The sequence below is a fragment of the Molothrus ater genome, chromosome 17 (assembly GCF_012460135.2).
Source record: "Molothrus ater isolate BHLD 08-10-18 breed brown headed cowbird chromosome 17, BPBGC_Mater_1.1, whole genome shotgun sequence".
Classification (NCBI taxonomy): Eukaryota; Metazoa; Chordata; class Aves; order Passeriformes; family Icteridae; genus Molothrus; species Molothrus ater.
Window position 1 is genome coordinate 2,831,565 of NC_050494.2, and position 24,936 is coordinate 2,856,500.

At 47.4% G+C, this 24,936-nt stretch overlaps 1 protein-coding gene across 2 annotated transcripts in view; it reads right to left on the reverse strand.

The window, feature by feature from the left end:
* Positions 1–812: 812 nt before the first annotated feature.
* The window catches only part of TOX2 (TOX high mobility group box family member 2), a 178,619-nt gene continuing 154,495 nt past the window's right edge, over positions 813–24,936 (reverse strand). Inside the window, exons 6-9 of one of the 2 annotated variants that reach the window (XM_036395759.2) lie at positions 14,813–14,893; positions 11,475–11,882; positions 9,580–9,710; positions 813–2,035 (exon numbers count right to left, since the gene is read on the reverse strand). In XM_036395759.2, coding sequence (XP_036251652.1) covers positions 1,999–2,035; positions 9,580–9,710; positions 11,475–11,882; positions 14,813–14,893 — 657 coding nt within the window. In that variant the 3' untranslated portion in view covers positions 813–1,998. Of the gene's footprint in view, positions 2,314–9,579; positions 9,711–11,474; positions 11,883–14,812; positions 14,894–24,936 lie in introns of both variants that reach the window. The other variant, XM_036395758.2, reaches the window with a different exon arrangement.

Consider the following 24,936-nt stretch of genomic DNA (forward strand, 5'->3'; position numbering starts at 1 on the left):
AGCATAGGTGGCACCTTCCTTCAGAGGGGACAAACCACAGGCACCTGGTGGCACCAAAACCCCCAGTGATGATCCCTTCCAGACCTTCTCCCAGGGCTGGAAACCTCCTCTCTGAGATTTCAGGGGCTCAGGGCCACTGACCTGCCACACACACAAAGAATAAATCTCAGAAACTCTCCCTGGAGGAACTCCTGTCTCCTTGCTGTCGCTGACATCTTTTATGAAAAATCCTTTCCTTAGGATTTTTCCTCCTGAGAAGCTGAGAGGCCTCAGGAACAAAATGCAAACAATGGTTATCTGCTGCTGTGGAATGCAACAGGTGCATCTGGGACTGGCCCATGTTGGATGTTTGTAATTAATGGCCAATCACAGTGAGCTGGCTCGGACACAGAACCGAGCCACAAGCCTTTGTTATTGTTCCTTCCTATTCTATTCTTAGCCAGCCTTCTGATGAAACCCTTTCTTCTATTCTTTTAGTATAGTTTTAATGTAATATATATGATTAAATAATAAATCAGCCTTCTGAAACATGGAGTCAGATCCTCATCTCTTCCCTCAGCCTGAGACCCCTGTGAACACCGTCACACCTTGCCATGATAACTCCAGAAAGGTTTTCATAATATTCCATTTCCCCCCTTATTTTAATCTTTGTGTATTTATTATGAAATTAATTACTTTGATATTGCAGAGTGAGAAGAGGGTGGGGCAGGTGAGGATGTGGTGGGAGAGGAGAGAGGGTGGAAAGCTGGGGAGGGCAAGGCAGAGGCCACATCCAGGACGTCCCCCAGAAAAAGGAAAGACTGCTTCAGCTCTACTTTTCATACGTTTTATTATAAAGAAAGGTAAGATAAGCATTGTGAACCGAATGTGCCAGGTGCTGCCAAAGCAGCACCCTCAAACAAAATAAAAAATAAAAAAAAAAAACCCCAAAAATGCACCTTATGAGAAACTGTAATTATGCTCTCTAATTTTTTTCATAAATAGACAAAAATCATTGTCAGCAATTTTTTAAATAGATGGACATATGGCCGGAAAAAAATAATAATGCCATACAACATGGATATAAATTGTCCATTTCTTGCTGTACAAATAATAGAAACAAGTTTGGCAGGCTTTTTTTGTTGTTTTTTTATACACATCTCCCTTCTATGTATAACTAAAAAATGTGCTACAATTAATATAAAATGCTTTTACTATAAAGTAAACTACTAATTTCTTTCACAAAAAAATCTTAAAGATGTCTTTAGCACAGCTCTAAAACACTTAGTAAACTACTTACAACTATCCAACAAATTATATTTTCATGATCTCTTTCACATTTGTCCTCTCATAGTTTGCCTTCTGCTCTCTCCCCCACCTACCTAGCAATAGTTTTTATTTATTTTTGTAATTTTTTTTTTCGCCAGACCATCCAAGGCCTTTGCATGTACAATATTCACACAAACTTCACATTTTCTTGCACAAAGTTTAGTGCTGTTAGCAAGTCAAAAGAGTGCATCCTCCTACTGAGCTGGCCTAATGCTGCAGGACACCAGACCTGGGTTTATGCTGCGTCTAAAAGCAGTTCACTAGGAAAATAGTCCGTAGCTAAGCTGATGGCAAGCAGAAAAACGGTGTCCTTAGTTTAACTTCATCATTTTTTTTGTTGGTTTTGCGCTTGTTTTATTATTTTTATTTGAATTTTCTCTCTTTATTTCTTTTTTTGTTCTTTGCGATTTACGAGGTGGGGTATTTTTTTTTTTGTGGAGGGGGGGGAGTGGGAGGGGGGAAACTTCCACAGAAAGTAGACTTATTTTTTTGTTTGTTTTTTAGAGTTCAAAAAGAAAAAGGAAAAAAAAAAACAAAAACAAGAAAACTGCTCTTAGAGCCTGGAAACGAAGCCAGCGCCGAGGTGCGGTGGAGCCGCGCCGCCCGTCCGACCCGCTCGTGCCTCCGGGGCTGGAGCATTGACCCTCTCAAGTGTCCTTCTCGTGAGCCTCCTCCAAAGGGTGCTGAGCCTTAGGTGAGGTAGAGTGCCTTGTCCCTTGGCAGCATGCTGTAAGAGAGAGCACAGGCAGTGAGACAGCAGGGACGGCACAGCTGGCACAGCTGGCACTCGCTTTGTGCCACCCCGTGGCTTTCAGGGTGGTGCTGTTTTCATTTTTATGCTTTCGTATTGATGCCTTGAGTTTTTAGCTTTTATATTTCCCAGACCCTGTACTGGACTAGTGTATAACTCTAGTGACACTCTATGCAGGGTGTCAGTAAGTTCTCTTCACATTTTGGTCAGACAGAACAATCCTTTTCCAGAGTGCCTTGTCCCTTGGCAGCATGCTGCAAGAGAGAGCACAGGCAGTGAGACAGCAAGGAAGGCACAGCTGGCACAGCTGGCACTCGGTTTGTGCCACCCTGTGGCTTTCAGGGTGATGCTGTTTTCATTTTTATTCTTTTGTATTGATGCCTTGAGTTTTCAGCTTTTATATTTTCCAGATCCTGCATTAGTGTATAACTCTGAACTCTGAACATAGAGTGTCAGTAAGCTCTCTTCACTTTTTGGTCAGACAGAACAATCCTTTTCCAGATGGGAACCAAGGGCATCATTGCAGTCTCAGGCCCAAAAAGTATAACCAAAAGTGAACTGGGGGGAGCAAACTGGGGGAATGTGACTTCATTACCTGAAGCTGTAATTGGACAATTAACCCCTGATAGGCAAATAGACCAAACTTATATCTGTGTGAAAAACTCATGACCATCATCCATTTTGGGTGTAGCCTCAGCCAGGCTCTTGCACTGCCCAAGGTGTATCCATTGAAGGCCTTCAGTAAATACCTACTTTATTCTTTTAACTCTGTCTAGTCTCTGTTCTAGGGAGCCTCTCCAAGGCCTCAATTTGTTCTCTGCATTCTTTACACATATATTCGTAACCTTTTGTATTAGTGGCTGGTTTTCCCTGTAGTTTTCCATGCCCTTTCCCAAGGTAGAAAGACAAAACACATTCCAAAGCCCCTGTCCTATCTTGGTTCTCCCTGGCAACCAAGGTGGAAAAACAGCTTTTCAGACACATTTTCATCAACAAAGTACCAGTACCATGTGAGGGAGGGGAAGACTTAGAAGGGGATTGACCCATGGGTGGGAATTTCCTCACCACTTGAGCTCCTAATTGGTGCTTCTTGTCAATGATGTTAATTTACCAAACTTATAAAACTGCCTGCACCCCCATGGGGATGGGCTTTTGTAGACATTTTTCCATAACTGTCCCTGAAGGCCTCCAATAAAGACCAGCTTTCATATCACCTCCTGTACTAATATCATCTCAAATGTGAGTGTTGTTTCGTTTACAGGTTGTGAAGGCATCAAGGGCACAAAACACAGGGTGGGCTGCACACAGAGGGATCACAGCAGGACCATTCAGGTTGGAAAACCCCTCTAAGATCAAGTCCAACCATTCTCCCAGCACTGCCAAACCATGGCCCCAAGGGTCACATCCATGTGGCTTTTAAAGCCCCCGCAGGGATGGTGTCTCCACCACTGCCCTGGGCAGCTCTTCCAGTGCTTGACCACTCTTTCCCTGCAGAATTTTTTTTGCAAATACCCAATCTAGAACTCCCCTGGTGCAACTTGAGGCTGTTTCATCTTGTACTGTGAGCCCAACCCTCACCTGGCTACACCCTCTGTCAGGGGGTAGCCCTGACCTAACCCTAACCCTAACCCTAATGGGTAACCCTAACTCCAACCCTAAATTTCAGGCTGTAGTTGTAGACAGTGAGAAGGTTCCCCTGAGAGTTGGATGCAATTTTATTTCTTCGTGAATTTCAGCTCTAAGGGCTACAACATCAGATTCTTCCTGTGGCTTGGTGGGGCTGCAGGGCAGGGCCAGCTCTGGGGGTCCCTGCAGATGCCACCAGCAGGATGTTGGAATGCTGTGCCTGGGATCACTCCCAGGGCCACCATCCCCTGCTTCACCACACCTGAGGCTGAGCCAAGCAGGTTTAGAGAGTTAATTTTAGATCAAATGTGCTCATTCTCACACAACATAAGGAGAGCCCAAAGAGGGAGCCCAGACACTCTTTTTTTTTTGGGACATAGTAGAGAGAGAAGTGGCTGAAGTCCCTCTCCCCTGGCTGATGATCTGTGGAGGTTTTGCTCTGAGATTCAGGACTTTCAATGGGACATACACAATGGAAACATCACCAGCTCCATTAAGACATCTTGGCCTTAAAGAGTATTAAAAGTTAAAGATCTTGGGAGGTTCTGGTGTGGGTGTGTTTGTGAGTGGAATAATAGGGAAGGGGCAGACAGCAGAGCAGGGCTGGTGTTGATAGAGCTGTCTTCTGATAGAGTCAAGAGCCCAGCCTCTGCTAAACTCCACATTTTATAATCTGCATTTAAAATGCACAGTCTTCCCTCCTGTAGTCAGAAAAGATTTAATGCCACTGAGCAGCAGTGAGGTATTCCAGTCCTAAAACTTCATTAATTTTACACAGCATGCTGCAGAGCATTTCCCAGTTCATTACAAAGTATTACCATAAATAATTGAATCCAAAGTAAGTGCAGTTGTGATGGGTTATCTCTGCCTTTTTATAGTGTTTGCTCATTTAGCTGCTGATTTGGAAAATTCCCCCCTTTGGAGAGGATCAGTTCATTGTTGGAAGGAATTAGGGAGGTTATAAATGGCTGGATCTAGTGGCTGTATATGGATTTTTGTGCCTGGACAAGGTGTAGTGGACAGTGCCCCATCTTTTAGCCTAAATGAGAGTGGGAAGAGGGGGAAAAAGTTGCTAAAGGATGACAAAAAGAACCTAATCCATGCCTTAAAACAAGAGGAAGGGTATAGAAAGATGAATCCAGTTCAGTGTTATCCCAAAAATACCTAAATATGAAGAGACAAAGGTAAATCACAGAATGTTTTAGGATGGGACACAACCCCTGGAGAAAGTTTTTTTTTGGAGAGATTTGTAATCAGAAGAGAGATTGTGGAGAGATTTGTAATCAGAAAACAAGGCAGAAAAAACAAGGGAGGTGCTCTGAGGAGTTAAGATTGAATTAGGGATTAAGAAAGGTTTGCACATGATTGTAAACCAAGCTGCACCTCTGGTGGAGGTGAGACAGCTCCCGTGGAGAAAATCCCTGTGGAACAGAGGAATTCAGTGCCTGGGAAAGAGCAAGTGCCAGAATCAGGCTGTCAGGTGAGGGAGACAGGGGACTAGGAAAGGAGTTTGTGATGTGGTGGCAAAAAAGCACTGAAATTGTGTGCTGCAGTCACTTGTGGGAAGTGATAGTCAAACACCAAGCAGGAGCTGAGAAATGCTCCCCATGTCTTTGCTCACAATCTAGGACAGCTTGGGCTTCAGCCCAGAAAGAGCCAGGGAAATTGGATGGAAGTCAGTAAGCACAAAGTCATTAAGAATAGGGAGAGCAGGAGGTAAGGAACATTTAAAACTCTCTCTCCAGCATGGCTGAGTTATGAATTTAGGAGTGTCTGCTCACAGGATCCCAGAATTTGCAGGGCATGAGGGAAGAAGTGTCATTTGATGGCATTTTAAGTAGCAAGCATAGGCTGGGAAACAAAAATCCCTACAGCAGCTCCCTTATTAGATAGAGAAGGACAGAGAGAAAGACAACCTTGTCAGTTTTTCAGAAGTTATCTGGATGACAAACACAAAAGAAAACAAGGCTTGGGAGGTTTTACCCCAGCTAACCCAGTGCCAACAGATGTTGGAAGCTAAAGAAATATCAAGGTTAGACATGAAATAAAATTCCTAACCCAACAGGGCTGTCTGTGTGCTGGGGAGGTTGGGATGATCCTCCTTTCCAGGAATCTGGGGCTCTGCAGCTGAGTCACATCCCATCAAGGAGCAATCCCTTCTCTTTCCAGCCAGGTTTTGCTCCTCACAGTGCTGCTTTAATTGCAATTAAGCTGAATGCACTTCTGAGGTTGAAATGGGCCAGAGACTTCCCAAAGAGTCCTAGGGCAGCACCGATGGACCAAACCTATGGAGACAACATCCCTTTATCACTGCTGTGCCCAAGATCTGCTGAGGGCTGGACCCACCCAGCTAATGGAAGGTGCTGTGGAGGAGCCCAATGACAACTTTGAATGTCACTTGGAAACTAGTACAAAGGAGAAGAGTCAGGGAGATCATGGAATCCTAGAGTGGATTGGGTGGGAATGGGCCTTAAAGCTCATCTTGTTCCCATGGACATCTTCTATTATCCCAGGCTGCTCCAAGCCCTGTCCAGCCTGGCCTTGGGCACTGCCAGGGATCCAGGGGCAGCCCCAGCTGCTCTGGGCACCCTGGGCCAGGGCCTCAGCTCCCTCACAGGGAACAATTCTCTCCCAATATCCCATCTAACCCTGCCCTGGCACTGGGAAGCTGTAGGAGGATAGAATATAAGAAAATAAAGGTAGTAGACAAAGTAATCTTACCCCTAAGGAGTTGCAGCTGGGTTAATTATTAAAGATTAGGAGCAGGCCTGACCTTAACAGGCCACAGCTGTAGCCAATAAGAAGAAGAGTGCTAGAAAAGAGTGGGGTGGCTGGGTGAGAAGGGAACTGGAGTCAATTGGCCACTGTGAGAAGAAGGAAGAGTTGGTGCTTAGAGGAGCTGCCTATGAGAAATGTCAAGGAGGTATGAAACTCTTGTAATAAGGAGACAACAGCATGGAACCTTTGTGATACAATGACAATAGGAGCCATTCCCCTGCCCCCTTGCCCTGGGTGAGGAGATCCAGATCATCTCTTCTCTTGGCTTGTCAGCAACCTTGAGGCAGCTGCAGCTGCCTGGGGCTGCTCCAGGTGATGCAGAGGGGGCACTGAGGCTGCAAATCCCAGGGCAGCAGAAGCAGGAGGTGAGGACACTGCTGGCACATCAGGTTTACAATAAATGAGAACAATCCAGCTTTGGGCACTGGCTGCCTTTAGTCACAGGAGATGGCTCCTTCCTCAGCAGACACTTTGACATTTTCAGTGCAGTAAGCACTTTCTGCAGGACTGATCTCTATCCATCTGAGTTCCTTGCTGTTATCTACTCTAATAATTATCTGGAAGTCTCTGCATAATCTGTCTGGTTTTAGAATGACTTCTTTTTTTTTTTTTTTCCAGGAAGCTGTGATAAACCCATGAAATTTGATATTTCTGCTGTGACAAAGGCATGAAATGCATGAGCTTTGATCATGAATTGCATGGGCCCTCTGCTTACAGTGTGGCACTCCAGCCGGATGTCACAGAGCTTGTTTTAGCAACACAGGACTCAGTCCCCACTGCTATGGGAGCATTTCACCTGTTTCTGGAGTGCCCTGGGCTTTCTGCATGGCACCCAGGCAGTGGGATTTGCAGAGGGAATCAAATGTTTTCCCAGCTGATCCCTTGAGAAGTGATGCTTATTTCTAGGGCAGTTCATTCCTGGGATTTCCCCAGCACCCCTGGAAATGGGGATCCATGTGCCACAGCCTGCCAAGCACCTTCAGCATTCTGCCCATGACAGGTGAAGTGACTTTTACAATCAGGTCCTGGTCATGTTCCCTCTTCCAGGCTGTCTGCAGAGACTTCAGGAAGGAGCATGCAAAGGTCAGACCCATCCATGTCCCTGAGCCCCTGGGGCAGGCAGACAGTAGGGATATTCTAATGGATCAGGCAGTTATTTATTGCCCTGGAAGAAATAAATGTCTGTACACTCTGTGCCCAGCCCAGCAGCTGTGAGTGCTCTGCTGGCACAGACAGAGCTGTGCTCTGAAAAGCCTGGGAGCTGGTTATTATTTTATTATTTCTGGTGAAAGCACTGTGTTCCAGAACTTGAAGGAAATCAATAACTCCAACCATCTCCAGTCTCCTCCACAGCCTGCTCCCACAGAGAACCCTGGGAATGTTCTAGAGCACAACAGAGCCTCCAGACCACTCGAGCTGAGCCAAGAGCAGGGGGCTAGGCAGAGGCTGGAAATGGCTTCCACACACATTTCCTGCTGCCCAGCTTTAAGACTACCCTGATATTTTAATTTACTGGGGATTTCCAGCAGCATTAAAGGGACCTTCATGCTGGCACATTGATGTCAGAGCTTGTAGGGCATGAGGGGAAGATGTGTGCAGATGTCAGTGGGTGTTAGGAAGGGTGAAAGTTTGACAAGAGTCTCACAGATATGTATGCTTAGCAGAAAGATTTTTAAATGTAGAGTCTGATGAAGGAATAGAGATGGAAGCAAGTTTTGATATAGAAGAAAAGAATTGCTGAGCCAGTCACACTGGCTAACCAAGGAGGCAAAGGGTCTGTTAGTTAGAAGGGGTTTTTATGGCTTAGAGCAAAGGATAAACCCACCCCAAACAAGAAGATGTTTTCACCAAGCACAAAGAGAGCACAGGCAAACAAGTCAGCAAAGTTGCAAGTAGAAAAAAGGTCTCAGAATTTTCCACTGCAAGAAAACTGAAAAACAACTTCTAGCTTAAACTGTAATGTACTGACTTTTAGTGACTGGAGAACAGTAACGTGAATATGGTAACTACAGTAGTTATGATAGGCTAGAGATAATAGTTAAGGTATAGATTGGTTCTATTGTGTTAAGATGCTCAGCAAAGAAAAGTCTCTAATGCATTGTGACCAAAACCAAAGGGTCTCCAGGCCTGCCTGCAGCTGGAGCTGACAGCTGTGGGCACAGCTCTGTGACCCACAACCCTGGGCTGCTGGAACACCTTGGATGGAATAAACTGCTTTTTGGAGAGCCCCTGGAGTCCCACATCTCTCATTTCAGCTCTTACAAGTGGGGCTTTCCTGCATGGTGCAGGGGGATGGAGCATTGTGTGGCTCTAGGGAGGATGGAGGATTTGTACACCAGCCCCAGGAATGGAAAGGGTCCTGCTGGTAGGGACAATTATGGGAGGCTGTGGCCTCAGTGCTAAGAGCAATTGCTTTAGGAACAGAAGAACATTGCTTATCATAGAACCACAGAATAGTCTGGGTTGGAAGGGGACTTAAAGCCCATCTCAATCCATCCCCTGCCATGGACAAGGACACCTTGCACTGTCCCAGGGTGCTCCCAGCCCCATCCAACCTGTCCTTGGGCACTGCCAGAGATCCAGGGGCAGCCCCAGCTGCTCTGGGCACCCTGTGCCAGGGCCTCAGCACCCTCACAGGGAAGGATTTCTTCCTCACATATGATCTAAATTTCTTCTCTTTCAGTTTAAAACCACTCCCCCTTATCCTATAACTATCTTCCTTTGCAATTAGTTGCTCTCCAACTTTTTAATAAGACTCTTTAAGCACTGGAAGGCCACATTGAGGCCTGCCCTTATGGACATGGCTGCTTTCAAACCTCCAGGAACTCTGCTGGGGAGACTGCTCCATAAAGAAATGTGTCTAACCCTCCCAAGGAATGGAAATAAATAAAAAAAGAGGAAAAAAAAAAAAGACAACTTTTCATATCCAATGAAGAATTTATCCATGAATTTTAAGCTACCTGCTTCCATAGCATCACTTCAGTGAGCCTACAGAGCTGAGGGTGCCTGGAGCTGCCCTGAGCACAACTGGGCACACATTTTAGGGCAGGCAGGGAGCTGTGGGGCACTGTCCCAGCCCAGCTGTGCACTAGCCATGAGCTGCTTTGTCTACTGGCCTGCAGTGGTTGACCCCACACTCCCTGCTGGGGTAGTCGCTGTCCCACTCAGTGCCTCCTGGGGGGTTTGATGCTCCAGGAGAACGGGGTCCAACACTGTTCTGGAACTCAGACGAAATATGGGAGAAGTCCTGCAGGGTGGAGAGGAAAAGGAGGGTTACAGGGGCATCCAAAGCAGGAGAAGTACAGATTTAATAATAGTGCATAATCACATTTACATTGTCCCCCAAACCTGTCAGTTCAGAGCACAGGAGGAGCCCCAGGGACAGAGGGAGGTCCAAGCCCAGACATGGTGTCAGTGCAGCAGCACATTTCATATCCCTTCTCCCTGCTCTTTTTGCCAGGACCCCCCTCCTTGGGGCTGGCAATGTCTGTGGAGGCCACAAAGCCACAAAAGCCTTTGGGTTTTGGCAGTCTGGCCACCAAAGCAGTGCCCAGTGCAGTGCTGAGTTCCCCACCCTGTGCTCAGGAACAAGGGACAGCAACACAAGCAGCACTGTCCCCACGAGCTGCCACCACTGGCAGTTCTGCAAAGACACTGAGGGGCTGCTCTAGCTGAAAGCTGATCAGTTTTCCCCATTTTTTGGGGTGGGTTTAATGAAATTTATATCCATTAGGCAATGTATATAAACCAGATTCATGACACTTACCTGGCAAAGAACATGATTTTTTCCAAAATATCCAAATTAAGGCAATGGGGGTGGGGTATTTTTTTTATTTTTATATTTTGTTCACAAACTATGTGGAATGAAGTTTCACAAAAGGCTGCCCTCAGCAGCAGCTCCAACCCCAATGAGTGAGTGTGAGGATCCCCTATAATGCCCTCACCAGATCACAGAAGCCACTTTGGCTGTGCAGAGCTAAGCCCAGTCCCTGTGCTGGAGAAGTCAGGGTCATTCAGGCTGCAGAAGACCTCCAAGATCATTGAGTGCAGCCATTAACCCAGCACTGCCACCCCACCACTAAACCCTGTCCCCAAGTGCCACATCTACACATTTTTTTAAAGCTTCCAGGAATGGTGACTCCACCACTTCTCTGGGCAGCTGTTCCACTGCCTGATAACCCTTTCAACAAAGACATTTTGTTTAATTTTCAATCTAATCATTCTCTGGCACAACTCGAGGCCATTTCTTCTTGTGCTGTCCCTGTTCCTGGGAGCACAGCCCGACCTGGGGCTGTCCCCTCCTGTCAGGGAGTCACAATGTGAAAATTTGTATTTTATGATTGGCTTTTAGCAAATATTAAAATGCATATTATATGTGTTATGTTAGAAAGTTATGCTGTATTAATTTTTTTTAGTAGTGTTAAATATAATTTTAGGTTATAACATAATGTTAAAATAGAAACCATGCTATGTAGGATACTTTTTAAAAGAGAGGACTCGCAGAGAGCAGCCACAGGACACCTGAATCTTTCAGAGAAAGAGAATTTATTGCTCCATTATCAGAAGAAATGAACTTCTTCCTGCCTCACTCAGTCAAGTTAGGATTAAGAGGAAGAAGTTGAGGATGACCAGACAGAATCCTGTGTTTGAATGGAATTTATGCATCATGGATGAGGTGTATGAATGTGCAACAGGCTGTTGTTTTTAAGGGTTAATGCTCTGTTAACGTGGGTCCTTTTTTGGGCTTATTTTGCCCAGAAAAGGTACCTGGACTGTCCATAACTCTTTGGTTTTATTGTCTCATTTTGTCCTAATCCAAACTGTCCAAAATTTTATTGTTATTTACTCTAATTATATTACTATTTTATAACCATTTTATTACTACTAAACCTTTAAAAAATTAAAAAAACCAAGCGATTGGCATTTTTCACACCCAAGGTCCCCCCTGAGCCCCCTTTTCTCCGTGCTGAGCCCCTTTCCCAGCTCCATCCTCCCCATCCCCAGCACTGACCTGCTGGCCGGGCGGCGAGGCGTTGATGGGGGGCTGTACCTGTAGTGCCATGGGGGGGGACAGGAGGGGCTGCTGGGGGACCTGCTGCATGCTGAGGGGCTGGGGCAGGAGCGAGCTCTGCGGGTGGTGCAGGGACAGCTGCTGGTGGAGCGGGGGGCTGATCTGGAAGGAGGGAGGTGGGGAGGCACTGATGCTGGGCAGCAGGGGCTTGGAGGGCAGCGTGCGCGACAGCCCCGCGTGAGGGTGCCCGCGGTAGCTCTGCAGCTCCGATGGGGACAGGAAGGAGCCCAGGCTGGGGTAAGGAGAGGATGCCTGAGGAGGCATGGGGTACATGGGCTGCTTGGGAGGGATCATCTTGGATGGGGGGTTGCTCTGGGTGCTCTTCGTCTCCCCCTGGTCAGCAGAGCTCTGTGGGGAAACAAAGTGGGAGGTGGTGAGGAAGGGAAAGAGGAAAGGTTGATATGCATCCTGAGATACCCATCAGTGCAGATAGCCCCCCATGGGCTATTTCTCCCAGGGATTGTCTTAGCAAACTCCTCACTAAACATTGCCCTACACTGTCACAGACATCTTTTATGAAAAATCCCTTCCTTAGGATTTTACCTCTTGAGAAGCTGACAGGACTCAGGAACAAAATGTAATCAATGATTATCTGCTGCTGTGGAATGCAACAGGTGCATCTGGGATTGGCCCATGTTGGATGTTTGTAATTAATGGCCAATCACAGTGAGCTGGCTCGGGCTCTCTGTCCGAGCCACAAGCCTTTGTTATCATTCTTTCCTATTCTATTCTTAGCCAGCCTTCTGATGAAATCCTTTCTTCTATTCTTTTAGTATAGTTTTAAGGTAATATATATGATAAAATAATAAATCAGCCTTCTGTGAAACATGGAGTCAGATCCTCGTCTCTTCCCTCATCCTAAGACCCCTGTGAGCACAGTCACACTACATGACACCAACTATGTGGTAGCCCACTTCCACCACGTACTGTCTATAGGAGTAGTGTTTGTAATCCTAGCAGGCTTTACCCACTGATTCCCTCTATTCACTGGGTACACCCTCCACTCAACATGGATCCCCATGGATCCTGCAGCTCTCCCACCTGCCCCATGAACTGCCAGCCCTGCAGCAGCTGGGTGCCCACAGCCTGGGTGCAGCATCTATAGCTGGAAAATGAACCCCAGTAACTCAGCTGTGCCTTTGGCAGAGCCTGCAGCATCAGGGAGAATGAACCTGGTGCCTCGGGTTTTAGCTTTTGTATTTTCACATTCTGTGCTGCTTTAGTGTGTGGGTCTGGGCTTCATATGAGAGGATAGTGAGCTCTGTGCACAGAGCAGGGAGACAAAACAATTCCTGCTCCAGCAGGGCCACCAAGGACAAATGATCCCAATCTCAGCCCAAGAGCACAAACACCGTGGGCTGGAGAGAGAAAAACAAGCAGGGTGGGACTGCAGGGGCTAAAGCTGGAATGGGACAATGAACTGCAAGGTGCAAATGGAGCAGAACTGATCCCAGGGACAGACCCCGTGCCCGGCTGTGCATTTTGGGGCCATTTTGGTTCATCTTGGGTGCAGCCCTGGCTGGGCTCTGGTGCTGCCCAAGGTGGATCCATGGAGGAGATCCTTTGAATAAATCCCTGCTTTATTCTTTAGCTCTGTCCAGTCTCTGTTCTAGGGCAGCCTTCCCAAGGCATCAAACAAGTGCAGAGACAAACTGCCCCCCAGCAATTCACTGCTTTGGGTGGCTGACAAACCCCTCCTGCTTCCAGCAGAGTACAAATGGGTCTATAAACCCTCTGCTTTCTCCATCCTGTGCATCCCTGAAGCCCTGGTGGGTCTATAATGCATGGGACAATCATTTTGGCAGGACAGAGAGAAGGACAGGGGGAAATTTTCTGGGTTGGACAATGAGGATTTTGTCCTTTGATGGGCCCTGATCCTTTCTCATCCAGCAGCCAGGACCACACTGTGTTGTTTTGCTCAAAACAAAGTTTTGCAGAAGAGCAAATTGGAGAAATTGGGAAAAAGCCCCAAAGCCATAGAGCACATGCGTCCATGATTTCCATGCCTTGCACGACTCCTGCCCCACACTGCTGAGAGACACGTTCAAGACAAGACCCTCAGAGGCTTGCAGGGGAACCAACAAGAGTTTTAAATCCTCAGCAAGTCCCTCCCATCCCATTTTTCTGTCCTTGCTGCTGTTCTGGTGAGAAGTTAGCAGCTCCTGGTCTGCAGAGGGGCTCTGAGCCTTTCCAGCTCCCCATCAGCACATGGATCCTGCAGGTGAGGGGTGGTTTGGGAGATCACTTTACTTCCCAAGGCAGCTGAATGTGATCATTAGGCCCTCAGGATGTGGTGCAGTACCAAGGAGTAGCTTTGAAGCTACTCACTACCCAAGGGCAGCATTATCCCTGAGCCAGGAAGATTTTGAGCTCCACAGGAGCCCCCCCCAAACTACCAGGCAGCAAATGCTGTGTCCCCTCTCTGGAGGAGTGGAGGAGGGCAAGGTGTGAGGTCCCTTGGGATGAGCATCCACATCTGAGCCCATCACTGCTCCCCAGGGTGGTCTTGCAGCACTGGGAGCTCCTCTCTGGGCCTGAAATGCTCTGAAATGTCACTGTTAGGCACTGGGATGGGCTGTCTGAGCCTGAAATGCTCTGAAATGTCATTGTTAGGCACTGGGATGGGCTCTCTGAGCCTGAAATGCTCTGAAATGTCATTGTTAGGCACTGGAATGGGCTGTCTGGGTTTGGCCTGGCTGCACGGTGGTAAGAACCCATGTGCTCACATCTCATCAACCCATAATTATGGTGTTGATAAACTCCATAAAACTCTCTAAAAACTCCCTAAAAACTTGGTCTAGGCTAAGCATGCACAGGAGAAGCAGCACCTGGGGTCCTGAACAGGTGGGACAGCCCAAGTGCATGGAGCAGGGTGCAGCAGGACGCTGGTACCAGTGAGCCCAGTACTGGGTGTCACCTTCCCCTGGGCCAGCCCCTGCTGCCACCTTGTCCTCCTGACCCCTTTGCTGCACTCACACCCCAAAAGCAGGCAAGGAACAGTGGGGACAAGCAGCAGGGACCCCTTCACCCCCCACAGGGACACTGATGAAACCCCCCAAAGTAAACCCATCCAAAGTGGGGCCTCACTGCAGGGCTCTAAAGGCAGATGACAGCCCAGCTCCTGCCCTGACCGTGCCACAGAGCCCCTCTTTCAGCCCCTTGGGAAGGTGCTAATGCTTTGATCAGCTCTGATATGACAATTACACAGCATTTCTGATAAATGTGCTCCTCCCTGGAGGCTGCTGTGAGTTGTACCCTGTCTCTGAGCGTGGCTGTACCTTGGAGACGAGGCTGGCCCGGTACGCAGCCAGGGCTTTCAGGTACTCCTTCTTGGCAGCTTCTGTTTTCCTCTTGTATGCCTGGAAGGACCAAAGGATGGAAAATCATTAGTAGAAGGAACAGGGGGCTGCTGGGCTTGGCTGCACCCCACCTGCTCAGTGGAAGCCCCCTTCAGTGGGGCTGTGTGCATGAAAAACTCAATTCTGCTGCAGGGGAATTTACACCAAACCAAGAAAATGAAGGCCCTGGATTGGACCATGCTGGGAGTTTTGATCTGATCCTGTGCTGGGATCTCTGGACAGAGTGGTCTGTGTGTTTACACAGGTATCTGTAAGAGACACAGTCTGATTTATAAGGTGAACACAGTGAAATCCCTTCCCAACAGGAAGCAGAGTAAAGAGTGATCCAGGCTCTTGGAAGAGCAGGACAAAAGCCCAAATCCTCAAATTTGACAGGACTATCTTTAAAGTCCCTTCCAACTCAATCAATTCTATGATTCTGTGATGATGACCAGCTTAAAAACATGTGAGACAGTCAGAATTCCTAAATTATCCATTTGTTTTCTTGGCTTTTCCAATATTCTCCTTTAGAGCTCAAAAGCCCAGCTCTTCCCTGCAGTCTGGACAGCTGGGAACTGCTTTCTGATCTTACAAAAACTGAGACTTTTGCCTCGTGTTATGACTTGGTGACCTGGAGCTTGCAGGGAAGCAGCAAGTACCAGCAGAGTTTGCTTCCCTAAGGAAAAAAAAAAAAGATTTGGAAGAGTGAATTATGGTTTATTTTTCCCCATAATGAGAGATACCTCTTGATCATGTCAGTGCTGGTTCCCTTCCTGCCTGGATCCTGGTTCTCCACATGGAGGTGAAGACCTTCAATAAATAATGGTGTGATCCAGTCTGCCCCCAGCAGTGAGTCCCCATGGGATTGCACAGATTAAACTGAGCAAAGAAGTATTTTCAAACTGAATAAAAATTTCAGGATAAAGGCAGGAACTCCCAGGAAAAATACCCACCAACCCTCTTCTCCACTGGAAACCCAAAGCCTTCCTCAAGTGATGCACTGAAAGTTGATTTCAATTAGAACAGATTTGCATGTATTTAATTCAGCTTTAAAACCAACAACAGCTTTCAGCAGTTGAAAAGTTGAGGCATGGTGGGCACATTCTCTGCTTAGGATGATTTAGGTTGGATATTGGGAAGAATTTCTCCATGGAAAGGGTTGCCCAGCCCTGGAGCAGGTTGCCCAGGGAGGTGGTGGAGTCACCATTGCTGGAGGTGTATAAAAGACCTATGGATGTGGCACTTGGGGATGTAGTGGCTGTGGCATTCACATTCTCTGGAAAAATCCCTTCACCCAGGGTTTTTCTCCTGGGAGCTGAGAAGCCTCAGAGAAAAGGAAAACAATTCTGATCTCATTTGCTTCTCCTGTGTTGTGCTCACATGTGGAATGCGTTTGGAGATTGTTCACCCACAGGTGATTGTTCCATTGCATTCTGCTGGGAGTTGTTTTCACTCTTTGGCCAATCAGGGCCAAGCTGTGTCAGGACTCTGGAGAGAGTCACCAGTTTTCATTGTTATCTTTTTAGCATTCAGTGAGTATCCTTTCTGTGTTCTTTAGTATAGTATAGTATTCTTTAATATAATATAGTATCATAAAGTAATAAATGAGCCTTCTGAGAACATGGAGCCAGATGCATCATTCCTGTCTTTGTCTGGGGGGAACCCAAATACAATAGGTGGCCATGGCAGTGCTGGGCTGACAGGACAGGATGATCCTGAAGGTATTGTCCAACCAAAACAATCCCACAATTCTATGATTTAGCTTATTTCCTCTGCAAATTTCCATGGCCATGGCAGACTCCCTCCCAGCACTGACCTCTGAAGGGAGAGTAACCTTCCAGCAGTTGAACTGAATGTGAGTTTAAAATCAGTACAGATAAATTCTATTAAAAATGGATTGAAAGCCTTATTTTCATTGCTAAATCACAGTGAGTCCTGTAATGAAACGTTTTGACTTGACACACTGGAGGTCTCAGATGGCAATTTTCTGAAATGGAGTATTTCTCTACATTTGTCTTCGGCTTTATGGCATTCAGGAAATATTACATTTGCTCCATTCAGAACAAAATTACTTTTCAAAATGTCAGCCTGAAGAAGAGTTTGCCTGTGAAAAGTAACTATTTCTTCAAACAGTATCAGTTCCCTTAATAAAAGCTATTACCTTTCTCTACAATCTCCAGATCTTTTATTATAGAATCAAAGAGTGGTTTGGGTTGGAAGGGACCTTAAAGCTCCTCCAGTTCCATCCCCCTGCCATGGGCAGGGACACCTTCCACTGGAGGAGGTTTGTGCCCATCACAGCACCACAGAATTTATTGTGTTCAGCTGCAGAGCTGGTGGATGCTCTTAAATGTGGTATCTGAAGCCCTCACAGCAATGAAATAGGAATTCCTGTATTTCAGTGTTTAAGAGTGGCCACAGCTGGATGCTGTCCTATGGAGAACATTTTTAATTATTTTTCCTTTATAACAGCAAAATACAAGAGTGGTTTTACCTTTTTTTTTCCCCAATATGGTGGGAAAACAAAGTATTCAGAGCTATGCAGAGATAAATTTAATTATAGCAAGACTTGCCTGGAGCAAAACCTGCAATTTCTGGACAGTGAGAGGACAGGTAAATGAGACTTCCTAAAACTAAATGCAAATAAATAAATAACCAATAAAGTCTGTGCCTATCTTCATCTCCATCACTTGATTTTCCTGCTGAACTTTTTTTTTATGCCACTCTTCATCTGTTCTTGTCTCTTTTAGAGCTCTCATGTTGGGATATACTGCTGGGTGGGGTCTGGTGCAAGGCAGGGCAGGGGCAGCCAGTGGCTCATTCTGCTCCAGGCAGGAGCCTCTGAGCTCCCAGGGCCAGCCCTGGCTCAAGCCTGGCCACCAGAAAGGTGAGCTCAGTGATTGTGCTCCCTGATGTTTCTCTGGTGAATTATCTGGGTTTTAATCATAGAATCCCAGGATGGTTTGGGTTGAAGGCACTGTTTTGATCCACCCCTGCCATGGGCAGGGACACCTTCCATGGTGTATAACCATGCTCTATTCCACCATTCCATGGGTGCCATGGAATTGGCATTACCATGGAATTGGTTATTCCACCATCCCAGGGTGCTCCAAGCCCTGTCCAGCCTGGCCTTGGACACTTCCAGGGATCCAGGGGCAGCCACAGCTGCTCTGGGCACCCTGTGCCACCACCCTCATTGCAAAGAACCATCCCTAAGGGTCTCCTGTTGGGAATTTTGCAGTCCTGCCCTGCACCCACACAGGGCTCCATCAAGGACACCGAGCTGCCTGTCCCCAGGGAATCACCATGCTGACGTGGGATCTGAACAAAGCTCCTCACAAATCCTCTGTGTAAAGGCAGCTCTAGTGCAGCATTTATAACCTTTAAAATTTTAATTTAAACATTGACAAAACCACATTACTTTCTAATTAAATCCCATTTTCTCCCAGGGATTTTAATTTTGAAGTAATTTATCAGATTTAAGGATCCTCAAAACATTTTGCATGTTTTTCTTCCTAACCTGCCGTGCCCACTGATTTATTTTCCTTATTCATTAGCAGGAAGATTCATTAGTCATTAAGCGAGTGGGTGGGTTGGAGGGAGGAGGAGGGGGGGGCAGGAAATAAAAATGGTTAGTGATTATGAAAACAAAAAAAAAATCAGAGCTGTAAGAAGCATATGTCAGGATCGTAATCCTGACACCTCTGTGTCTCAGCAAAGCAGCCAGTAATTGTACCATAATGAAATGTTCTTGTTTGATAACAAGTTAATTAGAGAAGACAATTATTGCAAACCCCGCTGACGCCCACGAGCGGCTCCGTGTCGCGCAGGCACTGAGTGACAGCCGGAGCTGTTCTCGGTCACCTCTGCATCCCAGCCCTCCTGCTCCAGCAGGAATCCTGCTGTCCAAGCCCTGGGAACGAGGGGAAGAGCTCAAACTCTCCCCCAAAAAATCGAGGGGTGCGCTGAGCCCAAGTGGGAGGGGTCTCTGCTGCAATCCTAGCTGGAGTTTGGGGGGTTTTGCTTCATAAAAAAGGTAAAACATCAGGAGAGGAGAGATGGGAAGTGCAGGAAAGGTGTCCAGGAGGAAAGCTGGGGGGGAAGACCAAGAGGAGCCACCATGATGTAGCAAAGGAGGCACAGGGTGATCCTCTGCATGTAGGAAAAGAGGGAAAATAGGCTTAAATTGCACCAAGGGAAATGTTGGGTAAGCACTGGGAAGCCTTGGGAGCAGTAAGGATAACTAAGCATGGGAAGACATTGCCTGGGGAGATGTGTAATCTCCACCACTGAGGGTTTAAGAACAGATTAGGAACACATCCATCAGGAATGGCTTAAGTAGAGATGATCCTGACTTCAGGCATCAGTATGGGCTGGTTGACCTCTTAAGTCCCTCCTTGCCCTTCTTTCTATGATTCCACAACTGGTTTTTTTCTTCTCCCAAATGTGTGAATTTGGTTTTTATTCTGCTTTTAAGTCTGCAGGGTTTTTCTTGTAACTATGATACACTTTCCTGCAAGATATGTCTTGAGATCACCATAACTTATGGTTTATTCACAAGATGTCTCAAAGCACGTCCTCCCTGCCACATTCTCCTTTCTCTCCACACATCCTTACCACAGCCACTGGAAAGGCAAATAGGAAACATGGACAGGTTATCCTTATTTCTCCCCAGATCCTCCTTTCCTCCTTGCATGCCATTCTGTATGCCCTTCAAGACTTATTCTGTCTCTCCCACCATTAAAACCAACCAACCCAAGCTACACTTCCAGAATAAAACCTGTGGTCTGGATTGTCTGGTAAGTCTTGAGGTCAACATCCCTGAGGGTACCTCCAGGGAAGACCCTGGCTGTGGGAACTATTTGCATGGTTTCAGGAGAGCTCCTGCTTTATCCTGGTGGAGACACAGCGCTGGGAAGCAATTCCTTTGGAGAATGAATGGAAGGGCCTGCAATGAAACAGGAACCTATGCTTTGCCATAGGTAAAGCATCCTGAGAGGTTCCTGCTCTCCACTGCCTTGACTTCTGGGGTGGTGTAGCATTCACATTCTCTGGAAAAATCCCTTCACCCAGGGTTTTTCTCCTGGGGAGCTGAGAAGCCTCAGAGAAAAGGAAAACAATTCTGATCTCATTTGCTTCTCCTGTGTTGTGCTCACATGTGGAATGTGTTTGGAGATTGTTCACCCACAGGTGATTGTTCCATTGCATTCTGCTGGGAGTTGTTTTCACTCTTTGGCCAATCAGGGCCAAGCTGTGTCAGGACTCTGGAGAGAGTCACCAGTTTTCATTATTATCTTTTTAGCCTTCAGTAAGTAGCCTTTCTGTATTCTTTAGTATAGTATAGTATTCTTTAATATAATATAGTATCATAAAGTAATAAATGAGCCTTCTGAGAACATGGAGCCAGATGCATCATTCCTGCTTTCATCGGGGCACCCTGCAAATACAATAGGGTGGAAGTCATCCCTCACTCCATGTGAGGGCATAAGGTGCATTCCCAGGACAATCCACTGAAGATTCCAAAGGGAACAGGAGGATGACAAATCCAAACCCTAGCCTCCAATGAATAGCACGCACCATTCACCTTCCAAAACTCTGATCTTGCTCTCCAAGAAAGACAGTGACACTCGTGGAGCTGTTAAAAGCAGCTCTGACCTTTCCCATCCTCCCCATCTTATCCTGCTCTCCATCAGACCTCCCTTGAAGCCTTGTTTGGGGTTGGTGCTTTGATCCCTCTCTGGTGCATGGCTTTCCTCAATGCCCAGAAGATGCTGAAACCTCCTGCCAGGCCAGGGCAGGTGCCTGGACCCTTCCAGCCCTCTCTGCCAGGGCTTTGGGGCTGCAGGAGGAAAGTGCATCCAGCTGTGGCTTTGGGGCTCACAGCTCGGTGCAAGGCTGGAATTGGGCAGTTTGTAGCATGGCTGTTCCAGTGGGATCTCTCCCCTCTGGTGGCTCTTTCATAAAACAACTTTACAGCTGGTCTTCAATGCCTCTGGCCCACCACAGACCCTGCAGTGTCCTGTCAGCAGCTGATGGATCAGGTTCAATGAGCAGATGGATCTGATTAAATGGGTGATCTATTGCTTTCTGCTAAGCAATTCTTCTGCTGGGTAATTTCCCCCTGGAGTGTGACTTGATCCCTGGAGCTGTGTTGTTCTCCAGGCTGTATATCTGTGTCAGAAAATCCCATTTGTGTTTGGCCATGGAGTCACTCAGCATTACTGAACTGGTCCTGGTGAAGCACGAGCAAGAACTCTTCTCTGGTACCTTTGTGTCCCAGACTCAAAAACTCAACTGAAAATGCTGGGTTTGCCCACTCTCTGCTCATTTCGGATGGGAAGCTCTGGGTTAGCCTGGGGATCACCCAGCAGATTGCTTGGGAGCTCTTTGGTTCCTCTGCTCCCAGTTCCCAGGAAACAACTGCCCAGGGCTTTGATTTGTGGCTGCATTTGCTGACAAAAAGAAGTTGGTTGCAGAGACTCCTGCAGCTGCCACCTTGGCATTGATCTCCACCATTGCTTGGCTCCAATCCAACCTCCTCTTCACCAAAATACTGCAGGGAACAGGGAGGTGCTGGGAGAGGGAAGAGCAGAAATTGGCAGAGGAGAGTGAATCCCACCAGTGACATCTCTGCAGAGTCTCCAGGCTTACCACCCCCAGGAAATCCCCCCGAGGGTGGCAGTCACCGGGGCTCTGTCCCCTGCTCTTGGGCAGATGTGGCCCATGGTGGGAACAGAGGGGGGCTGTGGGTGGCACAGACCAGGACCAGGCTGTCTATGCCAGGGGAAAATCCTCCTGGGGAATTAGCAGAGCTTTGCTCCAATCTAGAGCTCAATTTCTCCTAATTTCTGTCAAATCAGGCAGCCCTTTTAAACCTTGCTGGGGAACTCTGCTTGAGATCTGCTAATGGGAAAAACTCCCACCGAGGCACGAGGCACGGGATTCTGGAGCTGGGACCTGGAGGATTCCTCTGACAGGTGCCCCATTGGATGCTAATGGCTGAATTAGCATTTCACTCTGCAGCAAAGTCGGAGCTATCTCTACAGGAACAGCTGCTAAACTATTTGCAAAGTTCAAAGAGGATGTATTAATTTTTTTTTTTCTCCTCGAGTCACATTCTTCAGATTCCCGTGTAAGCTCCTTAGGAAGGGCCACGGCAGCTGTTGAAGAATGAAGATTACAACGTCCTGCCAACGGAGTGCTGGGGATATTTAAGGTACTGTTATTTATTCCTATTCTACAGCCACACTGGAAGGGGTTAAAATGGGGAAGAAAATGGTGCTTTGCCGAACAGGTGTCCTTGAGCAGTACCCAAGGACACGGAGATTGCTAATCCTGTATTCCACAGCATGATCAAATCACCAGGCAACAGATATAAATAAAAAAAGGCAGGAAATAAGGAAATTTAGATACAAGTGTGTCAGAGGGAAAATGAAGATTCATTGTGAAGAGGCTGAGAAGAGAAGAAGGAACAAAATGACAAAGCCACAAATGATAAACCAGTAAGAACAAAAGAAAGGGGGGAGAAAAAAGCCTCTCTGTGAAATGCATGTCTGTGACAGCAGCAGCCAAATCAAAGATGCTGCTAGATTATATGGTTTCTTGCATAATATGCATTCTGCTTCCCTTTCTGTGTTTGTCTTTCAGCTGGTGCACAGGGAAAAAAAAAAAACATATCTGAAATGGGACGTGAGCAACCTTTATTTTCCTTGTTTCATCAGGAGGAGAAAGCAAATTTGCTTTGTGGGAGCAGCAGCACCTGCTCAATGGCAAATAAATAGCTCCAGCTTTGATATTACAGTGCATATAATCATTAGCAGCACAAATGGCAGAGGATTAACCCCCTGTGTGCTGGCCAGGACTACCTGGCAAAGGGCTGGCATGTCCCTGCTGCCAGCAGAAATGCTCCAGGAGGTGTCTGTGGAGAGGGGCTGGGGCTCTGGAGGGGGCACAGGACCACCCTTCCCTGTCTGGCATGGCTACAGGCCACCAGCACTGGGCTTCCCTCAGCCCTTTGGCCCTGGCACAGCTCTGTGCACCCCAGAGCTGTGTGCAGGATGGAGCTGGGCATGGCTGGACACGGGGCGGGAACAGCAGGAATGTGAGCAACCAGGGGCTGCTCACACGTGGGGGAATCACAAAATGCCCTGGGTTCATGGAGCAGCTCCCCTGGAAAACCCTCCCTGCTGCTTTCCACAAACTGGGAACCAAAGCACCCCCAGGACTGGGCCCACTGCAGGGCATGGGGTGAGGTTTGTAAATCTTCTCTGAAGAGAAACTCCAGGGATGTAAAGAACTGCTCAGTAACACCTTGGGGATGGGCTCTGCTCCTCTGGGATCCAAGTGTGGGACAAGCTCCAGAGCAGATCCTACAGCCTCACATCCACCCCTTCTCAAGCCAGGAAGAGGGGAACTGTTCTCTAACTGAAACTTTGGTCATAATTTAGCCAAAATACCCAGATTTGGCTTTTGCTTGCCTGCTGTGCCACCTCTTGTCAGGACCTGGGACATCCCTCTGGGTGTCCTGAGCAGCCAAGACCCCTGCCAGGTGTCTCAGAGACCCTGGCACAGAGCCCAAGATGCCCCTGTGGTTTTGATTATGACCTGTGGAGCAAGTTACCAACCTTAGATGAAGATCTGCAAGCCATGACAAATTAAGTAGAATGATAGTGAATTTATCACAAGGTGAAAAAGTAGATTTTGGGGTTTTTGGTATGGGGATCAGGAGGCAAGATGGAGGGATCTGGGTGTGTCCAGCCTTTCTCCTTCTTCTTCTTGGCCTCCATCTTCTGCTGTGATGTTGGTACTTTTGGATTGGTTTAGAGTAGAAGCTCACTGTCTAACACAGGTGATGGGTATTGGGAAGTAACTGTAAACATTGTACAGGTAGTTTTTAGTATAAAGACATAACCCTGCCCTGGGAGCAGGCAGAGTGCCTGGAACTGTCCTGCTGGATGGACCTCGGCAGGGCAGGAAAAAGAATTTTATAGATAAGATACAATAAACAACCTTGAGCCCAAGAAATGAAGAGCCCTGACTCCTTCTTTGAGCACTGGGCTGGGAAAAGAGACTTTCCAACTCTTCTCAGGGTCACTCTGACAAGCTAAAGATCCCGACAACCTCTGTGTTGGCTTTTCCCCAGGTTGCTTTCTGCAGTGAGGACATGAAGCCACAGTTGTCCACAAAGCTAAAAGCAGTGTCCTTGATGAAACAATTCCCTTCTCCAGCTTTTCCACCCCTTCCCAGAGCACAATCCTGCCTGCTGATGGGCTGCTGCAGCCATGTGGCAGGCTGGACCCCCAGCATGCTGGCTGTGCTGCTTGGACACCATCCCATCTCCAGATGTGCCAGGAGAGCCCCTGGAATGCCTGCTTGCCTTCATCACAGGGAATGTGTGCACCACATCCTGCAGGAAACACCTACAGGACAGCCCAGCCACTTGTTTTCACTCATTACAGGCATTTCAAAATTTTCTTTTTCCTTTTTCCCCTTTCCGTTGCGTTGCCTCATGAATCCAAAAAAAGCTTCACCAGGGGTGTTGGCAGAGGAAAGCAAACAGGGGCTAAATAAACTCTCCTGCAGCCAGACACTTGCAGAGTGAACGTGCCACATCACACAAACCAGCCCCAGGCTGCCAGAGCCGAGGAGAAATCGTGTCCCTGCAGCCAGAGTCCCGGGCAGGGAGGCAACTGCTGTGGGAGAGAAGTATCCAGCTGGAGACAAAGGCAGGAAGTTAATATTTAAGCATTCAGACAAGGAACAAATGACTTAATTAAATCAATTACAGCGGGAGAAATGGAGCCACTTAGAAAGCGTGTGTAAAGAGACGGGGAGGCTGCTGCGAGCTCATGAAAGAGGGGGAGGAGGGAGAGTTAGCAGGGAAGATAAACGGGCTGGTTTAATCCCTGCTGGTAATTAAGAGCTGAGCGTTTGCACTGCGCTGAGTCAGGGTGGCAGCAGCACTCCCTGAGCTGCGGGGATATTTGGAACCAGGAGCAGTAAGGGAGGCACAGGCTGAGATGCTGGAGGGATGCAGGCAGGAGAAAGAGGTGACACAAAGCTTT